Here is a 20,614-nt window from a genome sequence, read left to right as displayed (position 1 = left end):
AGCTGTAAGGGACACCAATGAAAATTTGCCATGCCTATATCAGTAAGAGTGGTAATCTCATTTAGGGGCATTACTTCAGATTTGTCCCAATTTATCTTATATCCAGAATATTTGGAAAAAGAGTCTACCATATTGATTAATTCTGCTACACAGTGATTTGTTCAGATAGAAAAAGAATCAAGTCGTCTGCATATGCTGCTAACTTTGTTTCCAATGAATTGGATTTAATACCTTTAATGTTGGAATTTTCACAAATCGCTATAAGGGGTTCAAACGCTAAGTTAAATAATAATGGGGGTAAGGGACATCCTTGTCTAGTACCACCACTAAGGTAAATTGGATCTGTCAAAGTATTATTAATTAAAATTCTGGATGTAGGTTGGTAGTAAAGCATTTTAATCCATTGTTTAAACTCAGAACCCATGTTAAACCAATCTATAGTTTCAAAAAGATATGACCATTCTGTATCAAGTGAGAGGGCAACCATAGGAGATTTTTGGTTTCTGGTTATATGATTTAAATCATAAAAGTGTCTTACATTATCATCAATAAATCTTCCTTGCATAAAACCTACTTGATTGTCTGCTATTAAGATTCCAAGCTTTTGTTTAGCTGTAATGCCAGTAATTTAGTAAGAATTTTATAATCAATGTTAAGTAAAGAAATGGGTCTGTAGTTACTTACTTTTGTTGGATCTATGCCAGGTTTAGGAATTAGTATAGGTGGCCCAAGGAGATACTTGCAACCAGGTGGGTAACATACAAAACTTTATTAGGCACCACTCATACATCAGACCCGACACGGGGCCATGTTTCGACGGGAACCACCCGTCTGCCTCAGGGGTCACACACTCAAAAAGAGAAGTTTAATATTACAGTTGGTGCTGGATGGAAACTGTAAAATACCAGACCTGTAAAGCTGTGCAATGTCTATAAAGACGCAGTTTTCATGCCTGTACCGGAAATGGTTTTCAAGGATGATGATGATGTGGAGGAACTAAAAGAAATATCGGTGAACCTGGAAGATATACTGAGCCAAACTGACAATTAAAGAGTAGTAAATCACCTGGACAGGATGGCATACATCCAAGGGTACTTAAAGAACTCAAGAATGAAACTGCTGATCTGTTGTTAGTAATATGTAACCTGTTGTTAAAATCGTCCGTAGTACCTGAAGACTGGAGGGTGGCCAATGAAATGCCGATTTTTAAAAAGGGTCCTAGGGGTGTTCCTAGAAATTATAGACCGGTAAGCCCCATATCTGTGCAGGACAAAATAGTGGAAACTATTATAAAGAATAAAATTATAGTACATGCCTCACCAATTTGCTTCATTTCTTTGAAGGCGTGAATAAACATGAGGATAAAGGTAAGCCTCCTGATGTAGTATAACTAGAGTTTCAGAAAGCTTTTGATAAATTTCCTCATGAGAGACTCCTGAGAAAATTAGAGTCATGGATCCAAAATTATTAGACAGAAAACAGAGGGTATTGTTAAATGGTAATTTCTCTCAATGGAGGAGGGTGATCAATGGAGTGCTGCAGGGACCAGTATTGGGACCAGTGCTATTTAACATATTTATAAATGATATGGAAATCGGAACGACTAGTAAGGTGATCAAATTTACAGATGATACAAAACTATTCAAGGTTGTTAAAACACGTGCGGACTATGAAACATTTCAGGAAGACCTTAGGAAATTAGAAGACTGGGCACCCAAATTGCAGATTAAATTTAATGTGGACAAACGCAAGGTGATGAACATTGGAAAGAATAATCCGATTCATAGTTACCTGACGCTGGGGTACACCTTAGGGGTCAGAACTGAAGAAAAAAAATCTAGGTATCATTGTAGATAATAGGCTGAAATCCTCTGCTCAGTGTGTGGCAGCGGTGGACAAAAAAGCAAACAGGATGGTAGGAATTATTAGGAATGGGATGGTGAATACGACCGAAAATACTATAATGCCTTTGTTTCACAACATGGTACAACCGCACCTTGAGTATTGCGTTCAGTTCTGGTCACCATCTCAAAAAAGATATAGCGGAATTCGAAAATGTTCAAAGAAGAGCGACCAAAATGATAAAGGGGATGGAACTTCTCTCATATGAGGAAAGGCTAGGGCTCTTCAGCTTGGAAAACAGATGGATGAGGGAAGATATGACTGAGGTCTACAAAATCCTGAGTAGTGTAGACCGAGTAGAAGTAAATCGATTTTTTACTTGTTTCAAAAGTATAAAGACATGGTGATACTTGAGGAAGTTACATGGAAATACTTTAAAACAAATACGAGGAAATATTTTTTTCATTCAACGAACAGTTAAGCTCTGGAACTCTTTGCCGGAGGATGTGGTAACAGCAGTTATTGGAAAAGTAATGGAAGCAATGCTGAAGGAAAGGATAGTGAATTTCCTGGACTAGGTTCCAAGATCTGAGACAACATGGTTTTACCAAAAGTAAATCGTGCCATGACTGGGTGACCAGAGAACTGGATCGAGGATGTGCGCTAGATGTAATCTACTTAGATTTCAGCAAAACCTTTGACATGGTTCCTCACAGGAGGCTCTTGAATAAATTTGACAGGCTGAAGTTAGGGCCCAAAGTGGTGAACTGTATTAGGAGCTGGTTGACAGAGACGCCAGAGGGTGGTGGTTAATGGAATTCAACTGGAGGAAGGAAACGTGAATACTGGAGTGCCTCAAGGATCAGTGCTGGAGCTGATTCTGTTCAATATATTTGTGAGCGACATTGCTGGTAATTTAAGGTTTGCCTTTTGGCAGATACCACCAAAATTTGTAACAGAGTGGACACCCGGAGGGAGTGAAAAATATGATAAAGGATCTGCAAAAGTTAGAATGGTCTAACGTTTGGCAATTAAAATTCAATGCAAAGAAGTGCAGAATGATGTACTAAGGAAGCAGAAATCCAAGGGAGCCGTATGTGCTAGGAGGTAAAAGGCTGACATGCACAGACAGGGAGAGGGATTGTGGATCTGAGGGCAACGAAATAGTGTGACAAGGTGGTGGCCGTAGCCAGGATGCTAGGCTGTATAGAGAAAGGCGTAACCAGCAGAAGGAGATGTTGATGCCCCTGTACAAGTCATTGATGAGGACCCACTAGTATTGTGTTCAGTTTTGGAGGCCATATCTTGGTAAAGATGTAAGAAGGCTTTAAGCGATCCAGAGGAAGGCAACAAAAATGATATGGGGCTTGGGTCAAAAGACATATGAGAAGACAATGGAAGATCTGAATATGTATTACCCTAGAGGAGAGGAGGGACAGGGGAGATATGATACAGATGTTTAAATACTCAAAAGGTATTAATGTAGAAACAAACATTTTCCAGAGAAGGGAAAATGGTAAAACTAGAGGCCATTAATTGAGGTTGCGGGGTGGTAGACTTAGGAGTAATGTCAGAAAATTCTTTTTCACAGAGAGGGTAGTTGATGTCTGGAATGACCTCCCAAGGGAGGTGGGTAGAGAAAGAAAAAAAAAGCAGTGGTGGAATTCAAAAAGGCGTGGGATGAATACAGAGGATCAAAACTTAAAGGGTTGCATATGTGTTTGCATGTCAAGTGGTGCTTAGATGGAAACTCTGGCTGTAAAAACTAAGGGCGGTGCTAGGCTGGCTTGTACAGTCTGAGTCCTGCATATAACAATCCGGTTTAGGATGGGCTGGAGAGACCTTTGACGTGAGGACAGTGCCAGGCAGACTTTTATGGTCTGTCCCGCAAATGACTTGAGAGATTTGAATAGGCTGGAACATAAGAAAAGAGCCGGGCGGACTTCTACAGTCTATGTCCCAGAAACAGCAAAGAAATACCAAAATCAAGTATATAATATCATGTTCATTGTTGATTTGACTATTGGGCAAACTGGATGGACCATTGAGATATTTATCTGCCGTCACTTACTATGTTACTATGTTGTTCTACAATTTATATCTTCAGTAACAAATTTCTAGTTTTACATTTGTATAGCATAGAATATAAATTAATAGGCTCAAAAATATATCTCTTTGGTCTTAAATATACATCCACGTTCTGAAAGTGTTTTAACATGTTTTAAGCTTTAAAACTGTGTTCTTGCTGTTCTAATATTACTGAATACAGCAACGTTATTTGGGAAAACCTGAACAGCAAGGGAGGAGGTGGTGACAATGCAACTAACCCCAAATTCAGTTTGAGAACTGTGTGTGTATTCTCACTATCTTATTTCTACATCATCTGTATTTACATCTAGTCAGCCAGTACGCTGGGAATTCACTTTCAATATTCTCTACACATTGGTGTATTATACACAGAGCGAGAAGCTTCTCTAATGTCCATGGGTGTTGCTATTATATCTACACCATTTCAAGAGCATCACTACACACAGAGGGTCCCTGAACCCAAAGAGACAACACCCATACACTTTGATCATGCACCACTCATTTTATTCTCTTTCACAAGCAGGTCGAGCATGCGGCAGCAGCAGCGCAAGCTTCCCGCACACACAAGGTACAATACAGGCCGCAGCAGTACAAGACACCTACACACAAATATACACTGCAGCACACAGACAGCACATGTGTAGAATGCCCCCCGTCACAGAACAGGGACAGCACAGGCAGCGGCAGTGTGAACTTTCCCTGCAAACACATACACACGTCAGTCCAGCTTAAGTAGCTTATCACAAAGACCACACCCACACGCCAAACAAAGCAGCAGTGGACAGTCCATAAAGAAATACCTTTATTGCAAGGTCAAAAGAAGCAGAACACGCTACCCACAGGCAGGAACCAGTGCAGCAAAAGACTGCCATGCACAAGCACTTTGAATAGACTACATTCTGATGCTCTGCTAGGACTGGGGGGTGTGGTCTCTGTGGTTCTGCCTTTCAAATACATTTCTAAGTTGCTGAGACAGCATGAACAATGTCCATGGCTTCCTCACTCTTACCATGAGGACAGCCTCTGGGTAGATGGATTCTGTAACAACATCGCGATTGTGCGTAATATATTCCACCATCTCATTCAGACCTGCACGCTTCACTTCCTTAAACTTCAAATCACTGAGCGGGTCCGACACGAAGTCAAAAAGAACACAACACTGCCGCAGCTTCTGGACGAAGAGGTCCTCTCGCTCATGAGCAGGAGAATCTGAGGGAAAGAAAACAGACAAAACGCTAACAGTTCCAAACAACACAGCAAAAAAACAAACTTCCAGGCCAAGTTAAAAGAACAACAAAACAAAAAGGCAAGCAGACAGAAAAAAACGTATATTCTGTGAAAGATGAAGCACCCATGACTGGGTGGACAGGGCTGGCCGAGATAAGGAACTAAGCAGCAGGAGGCCAACTTGGTTAAGAGTGGGCCCCAAGGTACAGAATGAATAGATAAGAAATTGATTCAGAAGTTCTTGAATGCAGGTAACGTGTCTAGATGCGAGATCAGCGACAGGATCCCTAAAATGGCCTTGCAAGATTTGGAAGCTGTGTGCAAGCGTCAAACTGCTTCTCACCTTTGAGTGCTGGAAGTTTCTGCAGCTCTCTGTTTCTGCTCAGATTGAAACGTGATGAACTCTGCCGGCGCTCTTTCTTCACGATCTGCGGACCTCCAGAATACTTAATTTTATTGAGTTGAGTTGGTGGTGGGACGCTGTTACTGGGACGCTTGTTTGTGCTTTGCTGCTGCACCTACAGAGGCAGAGAGGACAGAACACACACAATCAGATCAAGAGGCATTTAAAGCAACATTTCAGTAGGTTCATGATCTGGTTAAATTATTTCCACTTCCATTATGGGATATTAAGGACCTTATTCAATAATATTTTTCCATGGACTCAAACCTGCAGAAACTAAACTTTTGTAAGTCATGTGTCTCTCCAAATGAGATCTCATAACCAAACAAAACAAATGAAAATGGCATGTGGGACATGAATTTCAAGTACATCCCTAAAGGCTACAGTCAGTTTTTTGGTAGCCGCAGTCTCCACAGAAAGACAGCACCAGTCCAACAATGAACTAACACACCACAGTACATTTGCCAAGTAATTAAGGCACATTCTCCCAACCAGGGCCGGTGTTAGGCTGAGGCCAGGAGCAAAACTTGTTGGGGGGGGGGGGGGGGGGGGGGGGGGGGGGAGAAGTTCACTGCCAGGCTGTGCCTTCTTCAGTTTCAGCCAGGCTTGGTTGGGGCCCCCTGTGGCGCCAAGGCCCAGGGCAACTTCCCTGTTTGCACTGCTCCCAACAAAGCAAATAAAGACCCTACAAACCCATGTTTACTTATTCTGCAACCAAGCGTTTATCATTTATTAAAACACTGGAATTTGTGGTCCCAAAAACAAACTCTTCTTACAGCCACATGTTTGGCCACTTATCTAACATGGGGTAAATCTCCCCATCAATGTTTCAAAAAATCTTTCCATGTTAATAGTTACTTGAACAAGTTAAAGAGGCCCAGAGCTATCCTTGTAAGGCTACATTACTTGAAGCCCAGATAATAAAAACTAACATGTTAGGGCTCATTTTGATCTTCCAAGACTTCTTGGCTGAATGCAGAGACAGTGGTCAGAATTATACGAGGTAAAGGAGAAGCCATGTAGACGGCAAACCTTCCATGCTATGTTATTGCCAGCCCTTCTTCAGATTCACATACCGAACAGACCTTCGAGAGTGTCCAGTGGCAGAAAACACTGGAATTTCCAGCTTCTAAGATTTCCCTCCCTCTCCTAGCTCTGGAACAGAACTGCATATTTATCCCTAAATGGACAACTGGCTGGATGGTTTATTCTAATAACTTGGTTATGACCAATTTCCAACTTCACGCTCACTATTTGATTTTATGTTCTTTTATAGTGTTTTGCTATTTGCTTGTTTAGTTTTCCTACCTATTTACAAACCATTGCATCTAAGATCCAAGGACTGCTGAGCATTAAATACCTCTACACAAATGGGAACGGGGGCAATGTCTGGAAAGCATTATATACTAATGCCTGAAATATGGGAAATAAGGTTTCAGATCTTGAGGCTGTGATGGAAGAGGCTGAATTGGATTTAGTGGCATGGTTTACAAACTGGGATATAGTTCAGGAAAGACAGGGTGTGAAGAAAGGGAGAGGGTGGCATTATATGTTAAAGATAATATTAAAACCACACAATTGCAGGACCAAGGCACTGTTAATCTGGAAAGAGAGAATGGCAAATGTATTTACATTAGTGTGATATACAGACCTCCTTCACAGACAGAAGACATGGACAGAGATTTAATTGAAGACATTCAAAATATAGCTGTGAAAGGAAAAGTATTACTAATAGGGGATTTTAACATGCCAAATGTTGATTGGAGTATCCCTATTGCAGGGATTCTTAGAAGCTGGGAGATTCAAAAGTTGGTAAAGGAACACACACAGGATGGGACCATACTGGACTTGGTGCTTACTAATGGGGAGAGTGTGTCTGATGTTATAGTAGTTGATCACCGGATGGTGTGGTCTAATGTCAAGATAGATGTGGAGAGAATTCATTCAAAAGTGAAGGTTCTAGACTTCAAAAGCAGTGGGCTAAACAGAAAGGAGCTATTTTAAGGGCAACAAACCTTTTTGTAAGGAAAGTAAATAAAAGGGGAAAAGGAGGCCACTTTGCTTCTCAAAAGTATCAGCTGAAAAAAGTAAAGAAAAAGGTTAGCCTTTATGAAGCAAATCATTTTAATAGACATTCAAAAGATACAACACACATTTTCCAAGAGCAATTTTAAACAATAACCTCCCCCCCCCCCACCAAAAAAAAAATAAAAAAACGGAAGAGCGGCCGAAGGCGACCCACTCCCTTCAGAAAACACACCACATCAGGATGTGCCGCCAAAGAGGAGTTCTGTAAATGCCCTCGGAAGCAAGCCAAAGCCGCCACCTGGACATTCAAGGAACCCAGAGTCAACCCCTTCTGCACTCCCTGCTGCAGGAAGGCCGGAATGTGTCCAACCGAAGAGACAAAGGAATCTAAACCCCTCCCCTCGCACCAGCCCTCAAAAACACGCCAGACCAAGGCATAGATAGGCCAATGGTGCTTCCTGGCTTGAAGCAAGATCGCAATGACGGAATCCAAATAGCCTTTCTTCATCAACCGAGCCCTCTCAAGGACAGGCTGTAAGACCAAAGGAAGAGTGATCCTCCATGGCCACCGGGCCCTGACAGAGAAGACCTCTCTCCTGAGGAAGATGCAGCAGCTGTACAACCAGGAGCCTGACAAGAGCCACATACCACGGGCGCCTTAGCCAGTTCGAGACCATCAAGATCACCCTGCCCAATGGGCCACCACCCTTCTCAGCAGACGGCCCAACACTGGCCACGGCGGAAAGGCATACAGCAAGCCCCCCTCCGGCCACGGGTACAGCAGGGCATCCAGACCCAAGGAGTCCTGTTCCCTGCGATAGCTGAAGAACTAGGGAACCTTGGCATTGGCCTTTGTGGCCATGAGGTTCAGGCATGGGAGACCCCAACAATTCACCACAAGCTGAAACGCCCCTGCCGACAGCTCCCACTCGCTGGAGTCCTGCGCGTGGAAACTGAGAAAATCAGCCTCTATGTTGACAGAGCCCTTGCAATGTGCGCGGCCAAGAGGCAAGGCAGATGCCGCTCTGCCCAGGCCATCTAAAGGCTGGACTCCAGGGCCAGCTGACTGCTGTGGGTCCCCCCTTGTTTGTTGATATAGGCCACTGCTGTCACATTGTCCGAGAAGACCCGACCCAGTGCCCTGTACAACAGCGAGGAAAAGGACTGCTGAGACTTTCGACTCGCTCGGAGCTCCAGCCGATTAATAGGCCAGCAAGCCTCCCTTGAAGACCTTGAGCCAGGTGACTCCTGTAATGGGCTCTCCAGCCCGACAGGCTGGCATCTGTGGTCACTACCTCCCAATGCAGATTCGGAAAGGGCATGCCCCGACTCAATGACAAAGGGCAGAGCCACCACTGCATGCTCCATCTGGCAGCCAATGTCCAAGCAAGGCAGACATTGTAGGCCTCCGGTACCGGAGACCATCGGCTGAGCAGAGACCACTGTAGCAGACGCATGTGCACCCTTGCCCGAGACCACCTCCAGGGCTGCTGTCATGGAACCTAGGACTTGCTCATAATCCCAGGCCGGCGGCCAGGAAACCAAGAGAAGTAACCACACCTGGTGTGCCAACTTCACACGCCGCCTCTCTGGAAGAAAGACTCGAGCGAGCTGGATTTCGAAGAGGACGCCCAAGTACTCCAGGTGTTGCGACGAGGTCAGGCAGCTTTTGTTGAAATTGATCACCCATCCCAATGACTACAGAAGGTGGACTACAGTGGAAGTCGACTCCAAACTGTCCTGATAAGATGGCACCCGAATCAGCCAGTAATCCAGGTAAAGGTGAACCCAGATTCCCTGCTTCCTCAGAAAAGCCACCACCACAACCATGACCTTGGAAAATGTCCTCAGAGCTGCGGCCAGGCTGAAGGGGAGGGATCAAAACTGGAAAAGATTGGCCCAACACAGCAAAGGATTTGCTGATGGGGGCCCCAAATAGGGATATGGAGGTATGCCTCCTTGAGATCGAGAGTGATGAGAAACTCCCCCTCCCACACGGAGGCTCGTACGAAAATGAACCACCTGCAGGCATTTGTTGATGCTTCTGAGGTCTAGGATGGGACGTACAGTGCCCTCCTTCTTGAGAACCACAAAATAGATGGAGTACCATCCCAGGCCCCACTTGGCAACAGGGACGGGCACAATGGCCCAAAGGGTCAGCAAAGACTCTACCATAGACCTAATCTGTGCCTCGCGGACTGCCCCTCGACATGGAGACTGTAAAAAGAGAGGAGTGACCAGGTGGGAGAATTCCAACCTGTATCCCTCGCGCAGAATGTCCAACACTCACTTGTCCATGGTGATGGTGGCCTACACATCCTGGAACGCCTGAAGGCATGGCTCGAAAACATGGGCCAGCGTGCCATCATTGTGACTGAAGGGAAGCAGTGACCGTCTGCCCTGACTTCCCTGAGCTCTTCCTGTCCTCACGAAAGGAAGACTGGCGGGACTGGAACTGAGGTTGCTGGCCAAAGGTCAGGCGACACGGCCTAGACTTCTTGCTGTCATGAAAATGAGCATGAGTGGGACCCGACTGATGACCAGACACCTGAGGTCTGTCTTCCAGCAGCCTCTGAGGTCTAACCTCCCATAGGTCCTTAACCAGATTGTTAAGGTCCTTACCAAACAGAAATCTCCCCTGAGAGGGCAACTTGACAAGCCGGGCCTTAGAGGAGGAATCTGCCAAGTCTGTAGCCACAACTGGTGCCTCACAGTGACTGCTAACGACAAGCCTTTGGCCGAAGCTCGCAGCATGTCATACACCACATCCGCCAGATAAGATAGACCTGCCTCCATCCTGGCCACCCTAGAACCACTCCAGGCCCTCAATCTTTGATGCCACTGCAAACAAGCATAGGCAACAAAGGAACTGCAAATAGCCGCCTGAAGATCCAAGGCGGCCACCTTGAAGGCCTGTTTCAAGGCTTGCTCCAACTTCCTGTCCTGAAGGTCCTTCCACCACCCCACCTTCAACCAGCAAAGTGGTCTTCTTGGTAACCACCGTCACCAACGAATCAACCTTAGGAAAGACCCAACTTCTTCCAGCACCAAAGGGTAGAGATGGGCCATGGCTCTCTCTACCCTAAGGCTCGAGTCAGGAGTGTTCCATTCTGCGGAAATTTGATCCTGTATACCTGGGTGCATAGGGAACACCCAGGATGGGCCCCGGAGACCCCTCATAAGGCTGCCTGCTGGCCATTTCCACCATCCCACTCCACGGGGTCACTGGGGCCGGGTGAGGAGAGACCCCCTGCATCAACAAATAGGCTTGGTGGAGTAACAACACAAACAAGAGAAAAATTAACTCCCTGACCTGGCAACCCCCTTCCCCGAGGGGATCCCCACCTCCACTGCAACCAGCAGGGAAGCCTCACTGTCTGCTGAAGGCAAAATGGCTGATACTCCAGCCTCCCACTGAGCCAAGGCGCCAAGCACACTAACCGGGGAGCCGGAGCAGGAGGCTGCCTGTCGGGAACTAAAATCCTCTCCAGACACGCTACTGGAATCCCCAACTTCACTCAGGGTAACCAGCCTGCACACTGTGAGCAGCCCGAGAAGCACCACCCTCCACAAGAGGAGCAGCGTTTCACCCCTTCTGCGAGGGCCGCCATGTTGACGCACACTGTAAGAACCGGCAGTGCCGCTCCCAATGAAAAGCCCACCGGAACCGCTAAAGAAAAGCTCGTTTTTCTTCTTGTTTGTTTTTGCAAAGCACCATCCAAAGGAAAAGGAAGCGACACCCATGATGCGAAAGAGGACCGGGAGACTCACCGCCTGGATCTTGCGCTGGGGGCCACAGCCACCCCCCGGCCATGACCAACCCCACCGGTCTGGACCCTCTCTCCCCTTACTGCCAACACAGCATGGCAGAGAGCACCTCTGTACGCTCTCCTACCTTTTGTTTGTGATTGTTTATGTGTGTGTGTTTGTTTATGTGTGTGTTTTTGTTTGTGTTTATGTGTGTGTTTGTGTGTGTGTTTGTTTGTGTGTGTTTTAGGTTGCTGAACAGGCACCACCACAGGAGAGTCAGGGGAGGCGCAGAAAGCACAAAAAGAAAATAGACTGGAGACAAAACAGGGAACCAGCACCACCAGGTATGTCTGTAACACACAAATCGTCACAACTGGGAGCCAGTTGACCAACTGGGCCAGGAGCCAAGGTCTCGGGTCCAGAGACAGAGGAAGTCTGTCCATCCACCTGCTGGAGACAAAAGATATTGAGAAACTGGGCTGCTAGCACGTGGCTAGGTAGCGGTGCTCAGTTCAGTATTCTATTTTCACCTGCTGGTCGATGGACATGACTACCCACTCGTCCTGGAAGTAAAGTAATGGAAATTGGTGTTTCCTAAACACCACTTTCCTAAACAATAAAGTGAATACAGTGAACTGTATATCTACTTCTTATAACTTATCCTATATTTTCTGTACTTAAATGCAATAATACTCTGTATTTTTCATTCCAGAATGGCGATCGCCATTACGCATAATGTAAGCCACATTGAGCCTGCAAATAGGTGGGAAAAAGGGGGATACAAATGCTGCAAATAAATAAATAAAGCTCTAGATGTCCGCTCATGGATGAGTTCAGTGAGGTCTGGGTGGCATACAACCTATCTCGCGCAGTCTGACAGAGAGTGTGGATGTATGCTTGCTTCACTTTCCTTAACTGGGATTCCAAATGTAAAAATCATGTCGCTATGCACTTATTACGAGCACTTACATATACAATTATATCTCCCCAAAGAACTACTTTGGCAGCAGGACAAAAGAGGGAGAGCTGCTCCAATTGGACCTCATAGCTCTCCCATTTGTCATGCAAATATATTTGTAAGGCAGAATTTTGAAACAAATAAGAAGGAAAGCGCCAGCCTCCCACAGTACGTTAATACTCTGGCACATCAAAATCGGTATGGAAACTGTTATTGTGTCCATCTATGATATCACTTGGCAAATTCTGTCTGATAATGGTAAGGGTCTGACTTTACAATTTGATCTTTCATCAGCTTTTGATTTGGTGGACTATGATGTTATGCTTTCTGAACTTAATCGAATAGGTATTGATGGTAATGTTCAGAAATGGCTTAGAGGTTTTCTGGTGTCCAGGTCTTATAGAGTGAAACAAAAAGGGTAGCTACTGAGTAGCTGGACAAATCCTTGAGGAATCTCACAAGGATCCCCACTATCGCTTACATTATTTAATATTTTTCTACACTCTCTGGGTTATACTACATATAGCTATGTGGATATCACTGTTTTGTTGGCTGTTTCCTCGCGATTGTACGACTTGTGGATTCAGCATTCTCTCGCCTGTGCTTTGGTAGCACTTTCACGTTTTTTTGGCGCTGAGCAGAGGACTCCTGTTTACCAACCCTTGAGGAAGGCTTGTTGCCGAAACACAGACCGTGTAGGGTCCTAATAAACTTTGTCTGAAGCTCTTACTTCCTTGTTTGGGCTGGTCATTTGGACTTGGTCTTCTTCCACGCTTGGTTTGTATCACAGTTGTGGCTGTGCCCTTATGTTCAGACCTACTGTTTCTCCTTATCTAGCTCTGTGACCTCTCCAGTCTGCTTCATTTCCTATTGTTGTTCTTCCTGTAAGCCAAGCTTCGCTTTGGTCTCCCTGCTTCTGCTTCATTTCCTACTTGTGACATCATCAGCCTACTCCTTTATAAGGCCCCAGGGAGCTTTCCTATGTGGCCTTTGCAAGAGGCCTCTTAATCTTGTGTTACCTGTTTAGAGCATTTCCCTGCTTGGCTTGGTTCCTGAGAGGTTTGCTCCTGAAGATCTGTTCTGTGTTCCTCAGTCTTAACTACTACTACTACTACTAAACGTTTCTAGAGCACTACTAGGGTTACGCAGCGCTGTACAGTTTAAATAAAAAGGACAGTCCTTGCTCAAAGGAGCTTACAATCTAAAGGACGAAATGTCAAGTTGGGGCAGTCTACAATTCTTGAATAGAGGTAAAGTGGTTAGGTGCCAAAAGCGACATTGAAGAGGTGGGCTTTGAGCAAGGATTTGAAGATGGGCAGGGAGGGGGCCTAGTGTTTCAATGCTTTGCATTGTTTCTGTGTGTTTGCTTTTGTACCTTGATCCTGAAAGCCTGGATCTAGAACCACACCCTGCCCTTAGTGTCTGCATCTGTTTAACTCTACACCCTTGGCTCCTGCTTTTAGCCTAGCCCTGCTTTTGACTCTTGCTATAGTTAAGCTCTGTTCCTGTTTCCCCTGTTCTGTTTCCTGTGTGTGTAGTTCTTGTCTGTTATTTCTGAGAGTCTGTAGAAGCCAGCATTGTCCCTAATTACCTCACTGCTATGCAGCTGGGTCTGCTGCTTCTCAGTCTGCCTGGCCTTTCCCTTCCAGCTGTGGATGCTGGTAAGCACTTTGCTTCTTTGTCTTCCCATAGTCTGCTTAATCCTTTGCCTGCTATGTTTGCTTCCTGGCTCTTGAGCTCTGTTTCTGCTAAGTTCTGTTCCTGTTGTGTGTTTGAGCCAGGGTTTGCCCCTGCTCTCTGCCTGAGCCAGGGTTTGCCCCTGCTCTCTGCCTGAGCCAGGGTTTGCCCCTGCTCTCTGTCTGAGCCACTTTCTGTCCCTGCTCTCTGTCTGAGCCACTTTCTGTCCCTGCTCTCTGTCTGAGCCAGGTCCCTTTCAGACCCCCATTCCAGCCAAGCCAAGTCCCTTTCAGACCCCTGTTCCAACCAAGCCAGTTTCAGAATCCTCCTGAATCCTGTCCCAGCCAAGTCCGTTTCAGAATCCTCCTGAATCCTGTCCCAGCCAAGTCTGTTTCAGAATCCTGTCCCAGCCAAGCCCGTTCGAGAATCCTGAATCCTGTCCCAGCCAAGCCCGTTTGAGAATCCTGAATCCTGTTCCAGCCAAGCCTGTTCAAGAATCCTGTTCCTGCCTTATTGTCTTGCTTCTGTTATTCTTGTTGCCTAGTTCCTACCCTGTCTTGCCTGTCTAGGTATGCTTTGTCTTGTCTCTTTCAGTCTAGTCCTGTCCGGATCCAGTCCTTGTCTTGCCCTTTTCTGGACCCAGTTTTAATCTACTTCCGTGTGTTGCCTTTTCTTGCATTTCTGGGTCCCAGTCCCAGTTTTAATCCAGTTCTTAGTCTTGCCTTGTCCTGTCTGGGTTCCAGTTCTGGCCCTTTGCCTTCTTTTCCTTGCCTCGTCTGGATCCGGTTCTTGTGTTGTCCATTGTGTTTAGTTACCTCTATCCTGCCTTGTTGAGTCTGTTAGTTTATCCTAGTCCAGTCTGTTCTAATTCCTGCCTGTGCCAGCCCAGGTGATTTGTCTGCCAAAGCTCCAGCTTTGGTCCAAGGGCTCACCATTCCTGACAGTTGTGACAGATTGTTTTGCTTGCGCTTTTGTGGAAGGAGTGGACCTCCCTTTCTTTCTTGTTTCCATTGATTCCAATATATTCAACTATAGCTTTGATTTCATCAGCTGTTAATAGATCTTTAACATTAATCAGTTCTTGGATATTACAATATCATCTGAAGTTAAATACTGTTACGACCATATTTTTACTTCTTGACAATAATCCTGACCTTCAAGTGGATCATATACTAGTAGGTCAACTAAGTATACTCTATCCCCTGTAATAAAGATACTAGGGGTTTATGTCGACCAATGTTTATCTCTTGATTCTCAGATTAATGCTCTGACAAAGAGTGCTTTCTTCCTTATGTGAAATTTAAGACGCGAAAGAAGGTTCTTTGAATTTGAAGAGTTTAGATTAGTTGTGCAGGTACTCCTTTTGTCTAAATTGGATTACGCAACCTTATCTACTTGGGCATACCTAAACAAGTTATCCGGTGTATGCACACAATTCAGAACATTTACAGAAGCAGGAGAAAATCTCTTTATATCTCACTGAATTGCATTGGTTGCCTGTTGAGGCGAGGATTAGGTTCAAATTCTTCTGCTTTTTATACAAAACTAGTAAAAAAGGCCCGTTTCCGAAACCAATGAAACGGACGCTAGCATGTGGCTTTGTGTGTGTGTGTGTGTGTGTGTGTGTGTGTGTGTGTGTGTGTGTGTGTGTGTGTGAGGGTGCGGTGTGTGTGCAGGTTGTTGATGTGTGTCTTTTTTTGTTTTGTTTTTTGCTTGGGGGCTGGGGGATGTGCTGTGCTGTCCTTGGTCGCTGTTTGCTGCTGGCTGGGTCGCGGGTAATCCTTCCAGCTGGGCCGCAGCTTGTCCTGTTCGCCCACGTCCCAGATGGTGACGGGCACGTTGTTTTCCGGCTCCTCTGACTCCATGTTAAGCGATCCCAAATATAGTCTGTGCTATAGGCCCTCTGGCACTCTTCAGTACTGGCATTAGGCATTTAAAAATTCCCCCCCGGTCTATTTTTGCACATACCCACAGCAGGAATATTCTTCTCTCGTTCCAGCGGTGGTTCTGTGCTCTCCGTGCTGCACAGATAATGAGCCATTCTGCTGGGGAATGCTCCTCCCTTATTGTCACGTACTTTCCTCTGATTGGTCCGTCTTACGTTGCCTAGTGTTGCCTGGGAACGGTGTTGTGATGGACCTTTGTGTTTCAGAATGTTGAGGGTGTTTTTTCTGATTGGTCCGTCATGCGAGGGCGGGGCAGAGAGACATGGTCAGTATTGTGGCTTCACCACCATGAATCCATGAACCCTTCAGGGAGTGACTGAGTGACTTCAGAACGTTGAGGGTGAGTTTTATTATAGTAGATTCTGAATGGTGAATGTCCAAGCTATTTGATAGATCACATAGATTTTATATCTAAAACTAGAGACAGAAGAACATGGCATAATTTACTTTTTGTGTAAAGACATTTACAATATTTGATATACTTTTAGCGGTTCAAGCATTTAGGCTTTGGAGCAATTTTTATATTTGTTTTACTGTACAGTCATCTTACTGTCAATTTTTTAAAAAATGTGAAAACCCACCTTTCCAAGAGATTTGTTTAGAATTAGTTCAATGTCAGTTATTTGGGTTTGTATTACTCTTCCCAAGATATTGCCTTGGTTTTTGTTTTTTTTTACTTATTGTAAACCGCTAAGAACCTGGTGGTTTTAGCAGCATAACAATACATTGTAATTGTACTTGACCCAAACTATAGCATGGTCAGACACCTCCTCATGGCCAATGGTAGCAGAGGCTATAGACGGAAGATGATGGATCTCTATGAGTTGGACCATAAACCCCCAGCAGGACCAATTCCTGACCCTATAACCAAAGTTTTAGGAGTACATAACGACCATCCAGATCTTGGAGTGGAGGAGTAGCCTAATGGTTAGTTGTAGCGGGCTTTGATCCTGGAAACCTGTGTTCAATTCTCACTGCAGTTCCTTGTGACCTTGGGCAACTCATTTAACCCTCCACTGCCCCAGGTACAAAAAAAAAAAATAGATTGTGAGCCCCCTGTGTACAGAACTGCATATGTCTAGTAACACTATCGTAATGATTAGTAGTAGTAGTAGAATAATAATATAAAAGTAAGATGGCAACCCTACTGTGTCTGCCCCCTGAAGAAGAGGCGTAAAATACATCTCCCACTCATTCTCTCTTCAGCTTTTGGTGTTCAGTTCTGCAAGTCTTGTTTCTTGTAAACAAACCACATCCACACTATGGTAGTCTAATCTTGCATTAGGTACTTACTTGATCATTGTCTCTTTGGCATTTCTGGGACATAGGACTGTAGAAGTCTGCCCAGCCCTGTCCTCAGATTCCAACTACTGGAGTTACCATTGAAGCCCACTCCAGCCTATTCAAATCCATCTTGTCATTTGCGGGACACAGACTGTAAAAATCTGCCCGGTACTCTCATGTAAAAAATTACTGGACTTTCCAATGAAGCCCTCTCCAGCCCATCTTAAAACGGATTGCCACAGACCTTACAAGCTTGTCCAGCACCAGCATTACTTCTTCACAGTCAGAGTCCCCATCTGAAGCACCACTTGACAAGCAAACACACATGAAACCATTTAAGTTTTATTTTTTATACCATTCATTTTCTAATTAGAGATCCTCTGTGTTCACCCCATGTCTTGTTGAATTCCGCCATAGTTTTTTTTTTTCCACCACCTCCTTCAGGAGAGCATTCCTGGTATCAAACATCCTCTCCATGAAAAAGAATTTCCTGACATTACTCCTAAGTCTACCACCCCGCAACCTCAATTCATGTCCTCTAGTTTTACCATTTTCCTTTCTCTGGGAAATATTTGTTTCTATATTATTACCTTTCAAGTTTTTAAATGTCTGCATTATATCTCCTCCGTCCCTCCTCTCCTCTATACATATTCAGTTCTTCCAGGCTTTTCTCATATGTCTTTTGGCACAAGCCCCATAACATTTTTGCTGCCTTTCTCTGGACTTCAAGCCAGAAGGGATCCAGGTCTTCCATCTCTAACAACCGCTGCTGGAACAGACACTGACCCCTGGGAAACAGAAAAGGATCCACCTTGGGTCTGTCTGCAGGGAGGGAGCCCATGGGGCTTTTTGGCTATAGAGCAAGAGGCTTGAACATTGCCAGGCCTCCACAACTTTGTCAATGAGACGATAAAACTTCTCTTGGCAAAAGAGCCAAATCATATGGGACCACTCTTCCTCCTCCACCTGAGTCGGCGGCTCTTCAAAATTGGAATCCATAGGGGTCTGGGAGTCCAATGGGACCTCCAAGTGCTCTCCCACCAGGTCCGAGGAGACCTGTCCCTCTAGAACTGCCAGATCTTCTCTGCAATGTATGAGCCCCCCAAAAAAAGACCCCTGCCATCCCTCTTGGGCCCCACCACCAAGTGGGAACCCTATGTCTGCCTACGAAGCCAGCTTAACCATTTGGGTTAAGCTCTGTAGCCAAAAAGCCCCATGGGCCCCAACTGACTCCCTCCCTGCAGACAGACCCAAGGTGGCTAGGAAGGAGAAAACCCCTAACCCCCCCCCCCCCAAGTCCTGATGAAGACATATGCCAAAACACGGACCGTGTTGAGTTCATTCGAAGTGAAGCGTGCTGTCATCAGGCAAATGCTGGTATATATATATGTATGAAGGATTTACCCTATTAACAGGACTCATTGCTTTGGTCATTTACACCCTTTTCTTTTCACTTTGACATTTATGGGACCATTTGGTTTTCTCCTTTTTTTGTTGAAGACTACAAATTGTAGATTGCAAAGGGAGTTCATTTTCATTTAAAACTGGGCCTTTTAGAGGTTTAGGAAAACTTTTTCCAGCAGTAAATGAGTTCTCATCTAACTTGATATTCTTTCAAAACATGACTGTAGACATACATATATGCCCTCCCATCTGACACATAAGGGCACAAACGCTCAGTCAATTAAAAATGATAAATATGGGGAGATCACGTGGTGCCATGGGAGACAGCAGTCGCTAAAAAGCGAAGCTCCCAATCCTCCAGAGAATCTAACTCACTAATCGAACAATAGGGGCTTGATCCGACCCGAGGAAACAACTGGAACAGTGAGAAAAGATACAGAAGAGACATCCAGCACTTATTGGGCAAAAATTGCCATAATGGCCTCCAGAATACTAAGGAAAGACAAAGACAAGCACAAGAGCGTGGAGAACAAGATGGCGGACGAACCTTGCTCCTCGGTGTGCTCGGCATGGACGGCGGAGATAACAGCGGAGGTAACCGCTGCAGTAGAAGCTGCGCTAGATAAAAAGCTGCAAGCTCTATATGATAGAGCGGAAGAAGCCCATGAATGGCTGGACGGCTTTCACTTAGATCTAGATCACCTGCAGCAGAGACTTAGCGATGTGGAGGACAAAGTAACAGAAATGGCGGGGCCTACGGAGGAGATGGAGAGAAAAATGGCCGAACTTGAACAAAAGCTGGACGATTTGGAAAATTGGTCCAGACGTAATAACTTACGCCTAATCGGCTTACCGGAGCACCTGAGAGATTCTGATCTGGTGGAGTTACTGGAGCGGTGGCTCCCGAAGGCCTTACAGCTAAACGTTGCGCTGGGGCCTTTAAGAGTAGAGAGGGCCCACAGAGTAGGGCCGAAAAGAAATACAAATGGCAGACCAAGAGCGGTGATCTTAAAGATCTTAAACTATGGACATAAACAAGCGATATTGAAAACTATGCGATCGGGCCAAAAACTTCAATATGAGGGGAAAAATGTGCTTTGCTTTCAAGATTATTCGGCAAGGGTGGCGGCGGCAAGGAGGGCTTATGCGCCTATATGTGCTGAACTGCATGCCCGAAAGATCAGATTTGCACTGGTGTACCCCGCCAAATTACGGGTGACCCATGAGGGATCTGAGAAAGCATTTGAAGAACTAGCAAAGGCGCAAGAATTTATCAACAGCTTATTGCCAAGGACAAAGGAGTGAGAAGATTGAAGGCTGAGAGTGGCATGGAATTGGTGGGAGCTGAAGCAAGGCAAGAATATCGAGCAGCCTAACATTGGGAGGCAGAATCAAAACGACGATTTGCAGTAGAGAGCTTGGAACTAGTTACAGAGACTTATTGACCAAGACAAGAGCCATTAAGCGTTGTGGTTTGAACCTAATGCAACCAAGATATAAACAACTATCCTGAGTGGCAGAGAGATTTCGCAACATGAACAATCTTCATTCAAAGGGTAAAACGGATAAACACTACTGAGTAAGGCTGCAGAGCTGCGCCTAGCGATACAGTTCTCTGCTGACTGTTTTATTTTGTTTGCTGGTTGTGCACTGTGTAGTTGTGTTGGATTAGGAACATGTTTCCAGTTAAACAGACAGAAAGTAATTTAAATGAAGGAGGAAGGGTGCCTACACGTGAGGAGTTCAATTTGAACTCAAAGGGGCAGAGGAGGGAATGGAATATGGGGGGCAAGGGAGGGAGGGGGGGGAGACGGGGATTTTACAAGGCTAGGAAGAGGAGGATTTTATGGATAAAAAGAGGGAACAGTTTGTTACAAGAGAATAATGGGAGGAGGGGTAAGCTGGGATACCTCTCTTCTGCAGGAAAGTATAATCAACATGACGTATCATTAGCTGAGAGGCTAAAGGAAACGTAATGGTAAAGGTAATTTCATGGAATGTGGGGGG

General features: G+C 45.2%; 1 protein-coding gene across 1 annotated transcript in view; it reads right to left on the bottom strand.

Moving 5' to 3' along the window:
- The window catches only part of PPP2R5D (protein phosphatase 2 regulatory subunit B'delta), a 235,173-nt gene that overhangs the window by 194,825 nt on the left and 19,734 nt on the right, over positions 1–20,614 (bottom strand). The window contains 2 exon segments of the mRNA XM_030195682.1: positions 4,940–5,139; positions 5,501–5,675. Of these exon segments, the coding sequence (XP_030051542.1) occupies positions 4,940–5,139; positions 5,501–5,675 (375 nt within the window).

Source organism: Microcaecilia unicolor, chromosome 3 (genome assembly GCF_901765095.1).
Source record: "Microcaecilia unicolor chromosome 3, aMicUni1.1, whole genome shotgun sequence".
NCBI classification, from domain to species: Eukaryota; Metazoa; Chordata; class Amphibia; order Gymnophiona; family Siphonopidae; genus Microcaecilia; species Microcaecilia unicolor.
Note: the sequence above shows the minus strand (reverse complement) of the source record. Positions and strands in the feature narration are given on the sequence as shown.